Genomic DNA, 11,906 nt, shown 5'->3' on the forward strand with positions numbered 1-11,906 from the left:
CATTCCACTCTCTCGTGCACACTATCACGTGCACACAGACCACAACATGCTTAACCCATCCCAGTCCATCTCACCTCCCAACCTTCATGGTTTTGTTCTCTCATTTCACATGCACTCAACACTACTCCCAATACACACACACACTCACACACACACATTCTCTCCTCATTACACTCCCTTTCTCTACTTTGATGATATGCAAATATCCCTCAACCCTCCTTCCCTCACTCCTCCTCTCTCCCACAAGCAGCACGCCTCTACACATGCACGCACAAACACACACACACACACACATGCACACACACAAACAGAGAGAGGCTAATGCACTGTGGCAGCGTCCACAGACAGGCAGGGAGGATCAATTTTTCACCCAGTGTGCTACCGATATTCATACGATAAGGCCACAGAAGAGAGAGAAGAGGTGGGGGAAGGAAGGGGAGTGGCAGGGATGGGGATGAGGAAAATGGCGAGTGGGTGTTTAGGGATGGGAGTCAGTGGAAAGGGTGTCCAGGAAAAATGGGTGAGTGGGAAGCTGAGTGAGAGAAGAGGAGATGAAGAAGACTGGGGAGCAGTTAAGTATAGGAGAGAGTGCGGGTGAGAAAGTAGAGAGGGTGGGGAAGTCTCGTGGGTGTGTGGGAGGGTGGAGGCAGGATGAGTAAGTGGGTTAGGGGTGGTAGGAAAGGGGGATGGGGTGTAGAGAGGGCTCTGGGGGATGGGGTTGGGAATGGATGGGGTGGTAAGGGAAAAAGAGGGATGGTGTGTAGGGGAGGTTATTTTGCTGACGTGCTCTCTTATTGGCTTGTTCAAACGCTGGGGGGAGGGGCAGCCGCAAACCATACTCTCACCAGCTGTAGGGAAGAGCAGAGAAACAAAGAGAGAGGGGGGTTATGTGTATTAATGTTGATATTCTGGTCTAATTAGATTCCTGTCTAAGTGGCGGAATGAATGGTGCTGATCAGATAGAAATGGGCGTAGCAGAAGAGGGAGCGGGCCTCGCTTGAGTTGGAGAATTCTGTTTTTAGTGCACACAAGGGGTTCTTGATCTATAATTCAATTTCACTTGAGAGACAGTGAGGAGCAAATTGCCTACACTGCCTCTTTTGGAGACATTCAAACTCACACTATGTTGAGAAAGACTGAGCGTCCTGTATTGAGCAGTTGAATTTCTGCTGTCATTGCTTCAATGCCTTCAGCCTTGCCTAATGCTTATGCAATATATTTTTGAGAACTACATGTGACGGTCAAGACACACGTTAGGACATTTCAAATGATCAAGGTGATTACAAATAAATAGTTTGCTGCAAAAAGACACACAAAGGCTAATAAACTGTAGGTCTGTTAAGTCTATGTAAAAATGTACAAATACTTTTTTTTTTACCACTGCCATAAATTAAAATAATATTACACAGATTGCATGAACAACACAGAAAAAGAAATGTCATTCCAACACATGCACAAAAAGGCAGATTGAGAGCCATGTGTTTGTGGAGCCCAGCTGAACCCCGCCTGCTAAACCAGTCCGCTGGCTGTGTCGGACTGACAGGCAGGGAAGAGCGTTTTGTGTGTGTGTATGTGTTTGGTAGAAGAGAATGAGACATTAAAAAGAGGAGGAATTAAAACAAAAGAGGCAGACACACAAGACTAAAGCGAATAGGAAAGAGACAACTAAGAGAGACATAGCGACACAGCGGAACATACAAAGAGAAAGTGAGAGCCATGCAGACTGTGTTCATACATGGAGAATGAGAGAGAGAAAGCTCAGAGTAGATGAGGCCAAGCTTTCTGTGGCTTAGCCAGACTGAAGCGGTGGGACTTGGCTGGCTATGGACCCTTGGCTTCAAGAAAAAAAAAATCACTGTTAAAAAATGAAAAGGGCAAAGAACTATGCCAAGAATGCACAGACAAGAAGCAACACATTAGGTTCTTTCCTTCTGCCTGCCTAACTCTTTCCCCAAGCAGATCTAAACAATAGGTGGGACCAGCCTTGAGAACTGAGCGCTGTACACCCAGAAGCCTGCTGAGGACTGACTAAGGTCAACTCTGGAAGTTTGAAACTGCATAGCATCACCCTCCATTTAATATGCAGCATGTCTTTTTGTTTTCCCTCTAAGGCAAACTATTGAAATCATATTGTTTCACACATGTAAGAGTTTGTTTCACGTCTTCACTGAATCTCTATGATGCTCATACCAAGTGAGATATTTTGAACTCAAGAATGTTTTTATGGTTGCGTCACTGGATCAAAAGCAAATATTTTAGATGATTTTTTTTCCCCCATGTTCCTCAAAATGAATTTACTTAATTTAAAATGCTGTCCTGTTGGTTTGGACTATGTTTGGCAGTAAGTATTTAATAATGTCAGTCCCATCAGAATAGGATCTTGTTTGAATGTGTCTGTAGTCAATGCAAGGCAACACATCTGCGATGGAATTTCACCCTACAATAATGTTCATTTAAGTTTTGAGGTTTTTCTACTCTGTGTGTGGTGAAATCATTCTTTATCATAAAAGAGTAAAAGAAAAATGGCAAAGCCAACTATTTTTGAAGAAAACACAAGGAAAAAAATGGTCCGTGAAACTCACAAACTTATCCCCTCTTTATCAATATTCATATATATATATATGTACTGTATATGTATATATATGTATATATATATATATATTTATATATATACATATATTTGTCATTTAAGTTGTCAGATGTGTCAAAATACATTATTCAGTTTATTGATGCTTATTTGTGTCAGTGCAGCATTAGTATGAGCAAATGTCTAGCAGAGATAATGTTGAGGATGTTCTCCGTTTTAGTGTAGTGTGTGTGCATGTAAGCTTGTATAACTGGGGAAGATGAGGATGTTATTGCAGGCATCGTACAGATAAGAAATATGACTTGCTGATAGAGATAGGTAGACATTTAGGAAATCTATAAAGTTGTAATGTGACTGGGCAAATGAGTTTCTGCACTGAATGTTGTACCAATCCATATGTCGAGAATACTATCTGGATACTCTAAGGTGTTTGTTAAATGTATTTGAAATGATTGTTCTCTTGACATTGTCAAGCATTCTGACTATTTCTAATGTTGTATTGCTATTATTATTATTACTTTTATTATTATTACAGGAGTCAGTACAATTCACAGTTCATCATGGATGTCTAGGATGGTCTTTTCTCTGTTTACTCTCTCTTGTTGTTGTTGATGACTGTTGTGGAAAAAATGTATCTCAAGATGTCTGATGAGGATATAAAAGTATCAAATAGATTATTTTCCATTACAATGACATAACAACAACAGTTTCTTTCTCACTCACACACACACACACACACACACACGCACATCTATATACACACAAATATGACACAAAACAACAAAAATCTGACTGACCCAGCTACTCATAGCTACTAATCATGTATCGCTGTCATGCCATAATCATATAGGTATATAGAGGTATATAAGGCATCTTATAGGCTTTCCCAGATTAGTAATGAAAAACATGGACTTATTTTCTTTACTTTTCCATCCACTAAACAGAGGATTATAGCCCTCAGATTATAGCCGTTTGACTCCAGAATGGCCATCACAGAGGGGGATATTTGTGGAAAAACACACCCCAGTAATGCCGTAAATAGGAATCTCCACCACATCAATAACAATAACAGAGGATGAAGAACTTTAATCTGTTTATCTATCCATCCATCCATCGCCACAATTTCTCTTTCGTCATTGTGATTACATTGATGACATGAATGGGACTAGTGTGTCACTTTTTGAAATCAACATTCGACTTCAGTTTCTGTCTCGTTTTTTCACAGGTTTGGGGATTTCTTACTGAATTATCAAACAGCATTTCAAATGTGGCTGCTTCCTGTTTCCACACAGCTTCTTCCTGTGTTATCGTGCTGTGGTGCGAGTGCTGAAGTTGGTGTCAGGGAGAGTGTGTGTACGTCGCTCCCATGCCTTTGTGTTCAATCATGGCAAACTTGACATTTGACCTTTAAGTTGAGACACACTCCTCCTTATCCACTGACCCAGAGGCTGTTCTGTATTAACTTTTTTCATTTTCAAACATACAAACGACTTGGCACAAATGCTAAATTGAACAGAGCCTCTGAAGCCTCACCATTAGATGTTGCTAATCCATACACAGTAGACCTTAGAAAAAAAATTGAATTTTGTGGAGAAAGCATGACGCCTGACAATGTTTTCTTTATGAAACAGATTTTACACACCATCAACAGTTTACTAATTTCAGAGATTAATACATAGCCTGTATATAAACACCGTTATTTATTGTTGTGCAAGAGGAAGCCACCAGCCACAAAAACATATAAGATGTTTTTGTTTATGTTTTGTTCCATTCATGGCCATATGTGTCACAGGAATAATAATGAAGCCTTTCATTATGAACACAATTTATTAAATTACAATGTAAATCATTATTTTATCTCCCAGAGAAGAGAAGTTCGAGAGCACAGGTCATTTTGTCCTAAGACCAAACCATAAAACACATTTCTGACAATTAAACACAACAAAGTGTTAAAACAAGGAGTAACTGGTCAAATGTACACGCTCCACGCACAACATTGTGGACATGGATGCTGGACGTAAGCCGGGTGTGATATCACCTCTGAGTTGACCACATTCATGAGAAGTTGCATGCAAATGTATCTTGGGTTTAGCCATTGTTACCAGTACCAGTTGATAAAAATGCTTGACACACAAACAGCATAGCAACATAACAAGAGAACTTACTATGTGTAAAACTGATTTACTATGAAACAAATACAACAGAAGTACAATTAACAGTAAATGGAATGGTGACAGCCGTCCTGGAATCCCATGTCATGATGGGTGAGGTTGCTCCAACTTCCGACTACAACTGGAAGACACCTATACACTTGGTCCTTCTGTGTCAAAGATAGACCCTTTATGGCCCTTGGCGTAAAAAAACTGCCTACAACTGTCACTGTCCAAATGATCCCCAGACAGCATCAGAGCAAAGCAAAAAAAAAAAAAGAAGAGAAAAGTTTTCCCTCTGTGCTTCAAACAACTGTCTCAAAGCCAAGAAAACCATGTGGTCCTTTGGTTATCGTCATCAGTCAAATGTCTAAAATGCCGCTTGATTTAGTTTGCCATATGTCTTGTACTGTGAAGCTGATTGTGTGTATATGCAGCTGAGATGTAACCCCAAATGCCATGTCATATTCTGGGCTCGAAGGAGAAAGGAGGATGCCAAGAAGTGAAACGTGATGATGAGTGGGTGTGTGGGGAAAAAAGGAACCCTTCCAAAGGCTCCTCTTTGCTCTTTGTGTGTGAGGGTGCGTTCATGTGTACGCACATGTGATCAAGAGTGCATTTATGTGTGGGAAGAAGGAATCCTTCCAGCGTTTCTTTCCTGAGCCTCTTCCTGTCCACCCCCACCCCCACTCCACCCCCATGCACACACTTCTCTAAAAGCCGGCGTCTGAGGGCTTGGCCTCGTCAAGAGCCAACCCACCAGAGGAGCCAGTGTTTCTCTCCCTTTCTGTCCTCCGAGGTCTGCCTGTTTCCACCACTCACTGAATGTGACTAAACTCCTGCTCTCTCTCTCTCTCTTTCTCTCTCCCTCTCTCTACCTCTCTGTCTCTCTCTCTCTCGCTCACACACACACACATATACACAAACACAGTATTCCCATATCTCTCCATCCAGTGTATGTTGTTGTATCTCGTACAACAACTTGCTCGGCAGAAGTGAACGTATGTGCATGCTAGTGTGGGAATGTGTGTATCTAAAGAGTTTTGGCAGTTTCCTCAATGCAGCCTTACCAGAAAATCCACTGGGAAATTTGGTTTTAACGCCCCCTCTCTTCTTCTCTTGTTTCCTTTCTCTCTGTTTCACAATTACACTGCCTCTGTTTCTCCGTGCTTCACTCCCATTTTACTCCTTTTCTCACATGCTGTTTCAAATCCCTCATATTCAACATGTTGAAAACCACCTTTCTTCTTCTCCTGGCCGTTCCCCTCTCAATGTGGCGCACATTTGTGTGCATATTCACTTTCTGCTCTCTATTAAAATTACAACATCATCATTTGCATCAAAAAACATTGTCAGATGGGCATGCATATATATAGGCCTCCATTTCAGGATGTAACTCTCCCAGCACTGTCCACACACAATGAATGCTGATGGAGAGACATGATAGGTTATCCTGTAGGGACGGCTGGACAGATGAAATAGCTACTTGGTATTCTATCCCTCTGCGAAGCATGAAACACAAGAGAGGCATGCTGGTACGCAAATGATGAAATTCTTCATATATTTTGTGACACTATGAAGTTCATCAGTAACAGATATGATACGCAGATGTGTTTGTGATGTGGGAGGGTTGTGAAAATCTAATTAAATACACCACAAATGTCAGATAGAAGCGTGGTGATGCATTTTTATGTGTGTACTGTACAGTATAACTTCAGTTGCTATCTATCTATCTATCTATCTATCTATCTATCTATCTATCTATCTGTCTATCTGTCTATCCATCCATCCATCTATCTATCCATCCATCTATCGTCTCCTTCTAGGTGGCGGGCGTACAGCCTCTCCCTGGCCCTATACGTCAGCTTGAATGCTAATGCTAATATGAATATGCTACAGTTTTACTTCATTCATGACAGCTGCAGTGATGACCTAGATGGCACCAGTATGTCACTTGTCTGTGTCAGTTTGTCTTGAAGGAACATTGTCAATGTGGCACAAGATATTAGGACAACAGCGCATGAAAATTCTTAGTTACTCTCAAGAAAAAACAACAACAGACGTTACAACAACTGTGATTTGTGTGAGAAGCTGAACATCGAACGCCAAGGTCCATATGTGTAACCAGCTAATGTGCCATTCACTTTACACAACGCTTACACAACACAAAGCCATTGAGTTTAAAGCAACAAAAAGTGGGTACAACAACCAAATTGTACTTACATTTTTGAAGACATGGACTCAAATGGATTAGAGATTGTCTTCTCAACTGACGTCCTCTGACCCGCTGCAACTTCACAGTCAATTGAAAGTTGTTTTTTCACTTCTTAGCATCCAGACATATATTAATTTACAGCCACCTCCACAATATTAACAGTGTACATAACACTTTTTCGTTTTTCAATGGTTAAAATCCTATCTCATGTTACAGCAGCGTGTGTAGAGCTTTGAGCTCTCACTCCCTCTCTCTCTCTCTCTCCCTCTGTCTTTCTCTCTCTACAGACACACACAACTTTAATTAATGTAATTCAGGTTGCATGGGTGAGGCTAGATCCAACCTCATGTGGTCACAGCAGATGCAGCCAGGACATTTTAATGCTGTCAGGACAGGTGTTAATACCAAGTCTGAACATGGACCCATTTCTTCTCAAGACTGGCTGAACAAATGGAAAACCAGCTGCAGCATAGCATTATCATTTAACTAAAGAGAAGTTTAAAAAATAACAACTTAGAGGTTATGTATTCAGTAACTTAATGTAGCTCTCAGTCTATTTTTTTACTTAAAGTGAAATCATTTTGTCTGCATGCATGTTACCGTAAGAAGCTCACTATTCTGCTGATCTCGCATGTTTTGTATTTGACAAGATTGTTTTTTCAGTCTTAAGGGTCTGCAAGTAAATATAGGAGAAACATTTCCAGTATCCCACATTTGCTATAATCCGGAACGAGGACTATGTTGCTGCTGCATAGCCGCTGGCAAAGTTAAGCTGTTTGTTTGTCAATAACAGCAGCAATGGACATAAGGTAAACTAAAATTTAGCCAAACGATATCACTGATGGCAGCTTTAATTATAACGTTGTATCATATGACTAGTGCTACTTTTTTGACCACTTTATTTTCCTGTTTGTGCAATCGGTCATGTGTTTCACTCGTTAATACGGCAGAAAGAGTCCCACTGTCAGTGATAGGGATCGAACCACACAGAAGTTTGCCTGTCTTCCGCAGTGACTTCAGCGGCTTGTTCTCCTCTGCAAAGTTCATCACAGTTCATCTTCTTTGTCCCCGCTGAGCTGAGGCTGGCTACTGTCTCCATCCTTGTCTCGCTCATCTCTCCTCACCCCTGTCCCTCCCCAGGTCTGCTTCTATCACATATCCCGAGGGGATAACTGTCTACACACACACACACACACACACACACACACAGCACTTCCCCCCCTCCCCCGCCTGTCCCCCGACCAACCCGGGCCTCACCCTGCCTCTCCCTCTTCTCTCTGGGTGCAGCCTCTTCATGTGATGTCATTGAGAAGAAGTAAATGGGCGTGTGTCCATGTGAGTCAGTGTGCGAGGGCGTGCATGTGTGTGAGTATGTGACGGTGAGAGAGGGAGAGAGAGAGAGAGAGAGAGAGAGCATCGACAGACAGCAGGAAGAAAGAAAGGCACAAGTGTCAGGTTTCCCTTTTCAATTCAGGGACACTCCTTGTTTTTAATCTAGAAAACAGGGTGAAAAGAGCAGGACAGGAGAGGAGATAGCAGGGAATTTGAGCTGCTGACAGCTGGTTTTGGTCCCTTCTCTCCTCATCCCACTTGCTTTCTTTTATTATCTCTCTCACTTTTTACAGTGTGAAGTCCAAGCCCCTTAGACCATCTGATGTAAGCAAATATACAACCGACCCTTTTATATATGTTACCATATAGACCTAATGAGAGATGCTGCCTGGCACTGATGATAGTATTTACTGTTGAAATCACATTTATTTCTCTTCCTGTGACGTCTCACTCACCACATCCTGGTTCTGACTTTGAAGCACACCACAGCAGTTAAACTTTTTTTCTGTCAATTTTCAGTTCACACACACACACACACATACGGTATATACATACGTGAGGGATATTTTCTCATTCCTCTGTCTTAATTTCACTCAGATACACACCGTGTGATAAATAGACAAATATATAATCATGGTAGGCTACTGTCCAATTTGTGGGAAGCCTGTCTACTTTGGTGAGTGTGACCTCTTTACTTTGTAGAGTTTGTCTTCCTTGTTCTTATTTGTTTTCGTGTCTTATTTGAATAATACAGCATGAAGGGGGATTTTAATAATATAGATTATTTCAGTTAAAATGTTTGCAGCATAAGAGCAAATTTGAGCCAGTTGAAATGTCGTCATTTCGGCGTAAACCAACCACTTGTGCAACTAACATTAACATTAAAAATATTCCATTACTATGTAACATATCGATGTAATGATACTGTGTCTAAATAAATCTTAAAAGAAGTAGGTCATTTCTAATATGCATATTTATCCCCATGTTTTGTCTGCTACGTTGAAATATCAGTTTTACTGTAAAAAAGAAAAAGGGGGGCAACGCTATCAATTCTGATGTGTGCTATAAAAAGGGGGAGGTTTAATTGGAGGACAAAAAGACACTCTCTTTCTCTCCCTGGCCTCCTGCTTCTCTTTCAAGCACACAAACGCAATTGCACATATCCATGATAGCAACAGGATGTGTGTCTAGCCAAACTTGCTTGCATGCTGCTCTCTGGGTTTCCTCCTCACCGTCTGTCTCTTTCTGTGAGGCCCTCTCCCACACTCCGAGTTCACTGTTATACTCACAAACAGCACCAGAACCCAACCACTATTCAAGTCCAGTTGAATAGCTGTTCTTTTACTGCTAGTTTTACTTTCCAATTCATGTGCCAGCTAAGTTCAAATTCTCCGATGTGACCTGGCCTACTTACCTCTTTTCCTCCAACAACACACTCTCTGGCCTATTTGTGCTAAAGTGAGTAACAGTCTTTATATTCTGAATCACACATTATTTTCTGACAAGTTGGATGAAAAATGCCGCTATACAATTGATTGTAACATACACACACAGAAAAGGATGGGTGTGGAAATTCCAAAATTTGACTTTGGTTGGATGACCAGAAAAACACCAGTCCAATCTTTAACGTAGCACTCCTCTTTCTTGGGTCCAGCTGAGAAGAAGAGGTCCCTGGGAAGGGACTACCACCCCCTGTGTCTGAAGTGCCAAAATTGCAAGAGACAGCTCACAGCTGGACAGCATGCTGAGGTATGTGAAAAAAAATGTACATAAAGGAAATCATTATGAAAAAAAACAGATTAATGACTGTAAATAAGTAGGTCAAGCAAATGCATATGTGATGCAGTAAATATGTCCTGCTGATTGTGTTTCAGTGTGATGATAAGCCATACTGTACACACTGCTACCTCAGGAAGTTTTGTCCAAAAGGTACCGCTTTCTCACTGTGAACACACAAACACACATACTGGTACGCATGTGCCATTTCTGAATCCCTTTTTTTCCTGTGTGAATCACCTTTGACCAGGTAACAGGTGACAGGTGTTGGCCGTTCATCTCCTCCACAGAAACCAAACTCTGCTGACACACATCTGTATATTCACTTCAGCTGACTGTCATTGACATCTCTACAACATAAATGTTTATAAATGTATGATGACCACTTCATTCCACATGTACATGTTTTTTTTTCACTTTTATAACTGCATGTAGAAATGTGTGGATTACTGTCATGCATATAATGAACATTTCAACACCAAAGTCTTGTGGAGTTATTGATTTCTTCTATCACAAATAACCCTCACTTCCCCCAAAAATGAGTTTATTAGGCACATGTAATTAGCCAGTTGGCAACAACTTAATGTAGTTAAGCTTTTATATATGGTTCAAGACAACATTTATAAAGTTCAAACAGAATGGGGATGAGACATGATTTTTACTTTGAACTTGGCAGGGTTGTTTTCTTCTGAAACCTCCGATTAGTGGATCAGTGGTAGAGTGAGCTGTCTTCCAACCAGAAGGTTGGAGTTTGATCGCCACCTCTGCTAGTCCACATACCAATGTGTCTTTGGGCAAGACAATTAACCCCAAGTTGCTCTAAATATGTCGTGTGGATAGGTATGACATATTTGCAATGGGAAAAGCACAGACACAAATGGACTATAAGATTGTGCGAGTGACTATGGATGAATGAATAACATGTTCTGTAATGCACTTTGAGTGGGCATCGAAAATAGAAAAGCTCTATACAAATAAAGACTATTTTCCTTAGTGGGTTTTCACACACAGCCATCTCTAGGGTTTAACAAGAATAATCCCAAAAGGACAAAATGTCCAGCAGTTCTCTGGGCAAAGAAAGCCTTGGTGATGTCAGAGGTCAGAGGAGAATGACCAGACTTTTTGAGATGATAGAAATGAAATAGTAACGAGGCGGGTCCGTCTCTGAACACACAACACGCTGGACCTTGAAGCAGTTAGGCAACAGCAGCAGAAGACCACACTGGACACTTTATTAGGAACACAAAATAAATAAAGAAGAGGCCGGTGAGTGTAGGGTTCTCCCCTCATCAGGTATACAGGGGAGCGAGAGGGAAGCAGGAATGGATCAGGGTGGTTGCTGTTGGCAGGGTAAACCTCATCTTATGCCAGCAGAATCTGCTTTCTCTCTCTCTGTAACTCCCTTTCTCATACACACACACACACACACACACACACACACATACACCCACACAGCTATCCTTTTCAGGACTCTCGTTGACTTCCATTCATTTGGACAGCCGAAGCAGAGAATTATCCCTAACCATATCCATAACCAGTTAATAACCTTAACCTAATCACAATTTAAACCATTTTGGTCTCCATGAGAACTACTGGTCCTGACAAGGTCAGTGTTTATGCAAGAATAGGTCCCAAAGAGGTAACAAATACAAGTATACCCACAGACACACACACACACATGCACGCTCACAGTGAGTATGTGTGCACTGTGCTTTGACTGCTGCAGAGGCTTGTCATCCAGTGGCGGGTGAAGTGCATAGGTTTCACACGCACACGCATGTGTCAGACATGCTGATGTGCTTTCCTGTAAAGTGTCATGTGTCACACGACTGTGACATTTCAGGTG

The 11,906-nt window shown here is 41.4% G+C and overlaps 1 protein-coding gene across 1 annotated transcript; it reads left to right on the plus strand.

Annotated features, from left to right (window-relative positions):
* The first annotated feature begins 8,783 nt into the window (after window positions 1–8,783).
* zgc:195282 (uncharacterized protein LOC100192223 homolog) lies at window positions 8,784–10,543 on the plus strand. The gene is made up of 4 exons (XM_044029003.1): window positions 8,784–8,960; window positions 9,939–10,033; window positions 10,159–10,213; window positions 10,311–10,543. Exons 1-4 carry the CDS (start codon window positions 8,918–8,920, stop codon window positions 10,319–10,321), a joined length of 204 nt encoding a protein of 67 aa, XP_043884938.1. The 5' UTR covers window positions 8,784–8,917; the 3' UTR covers window positions 10,322–10,543.
* The last annotated feature ends 1,363 nt before the right edge of the window (window positions 10,544–11,906 follow it).

The sequence above is a fragment of the Solea senegalensis genome, linkage group LG6, assembly GCF_019176455.1.
Source record: "Solea senegalensis isolate Sse05_10M linkage group LG6, IFAPA_SoseM_1, whole genome shotgun sequence".
Lineage (NCBI taxonomy): Eukaryota > Metazoa > Chordata > Actinopteri > Pleuronectiformes > Soleidae > Solea > Solea senegalensis.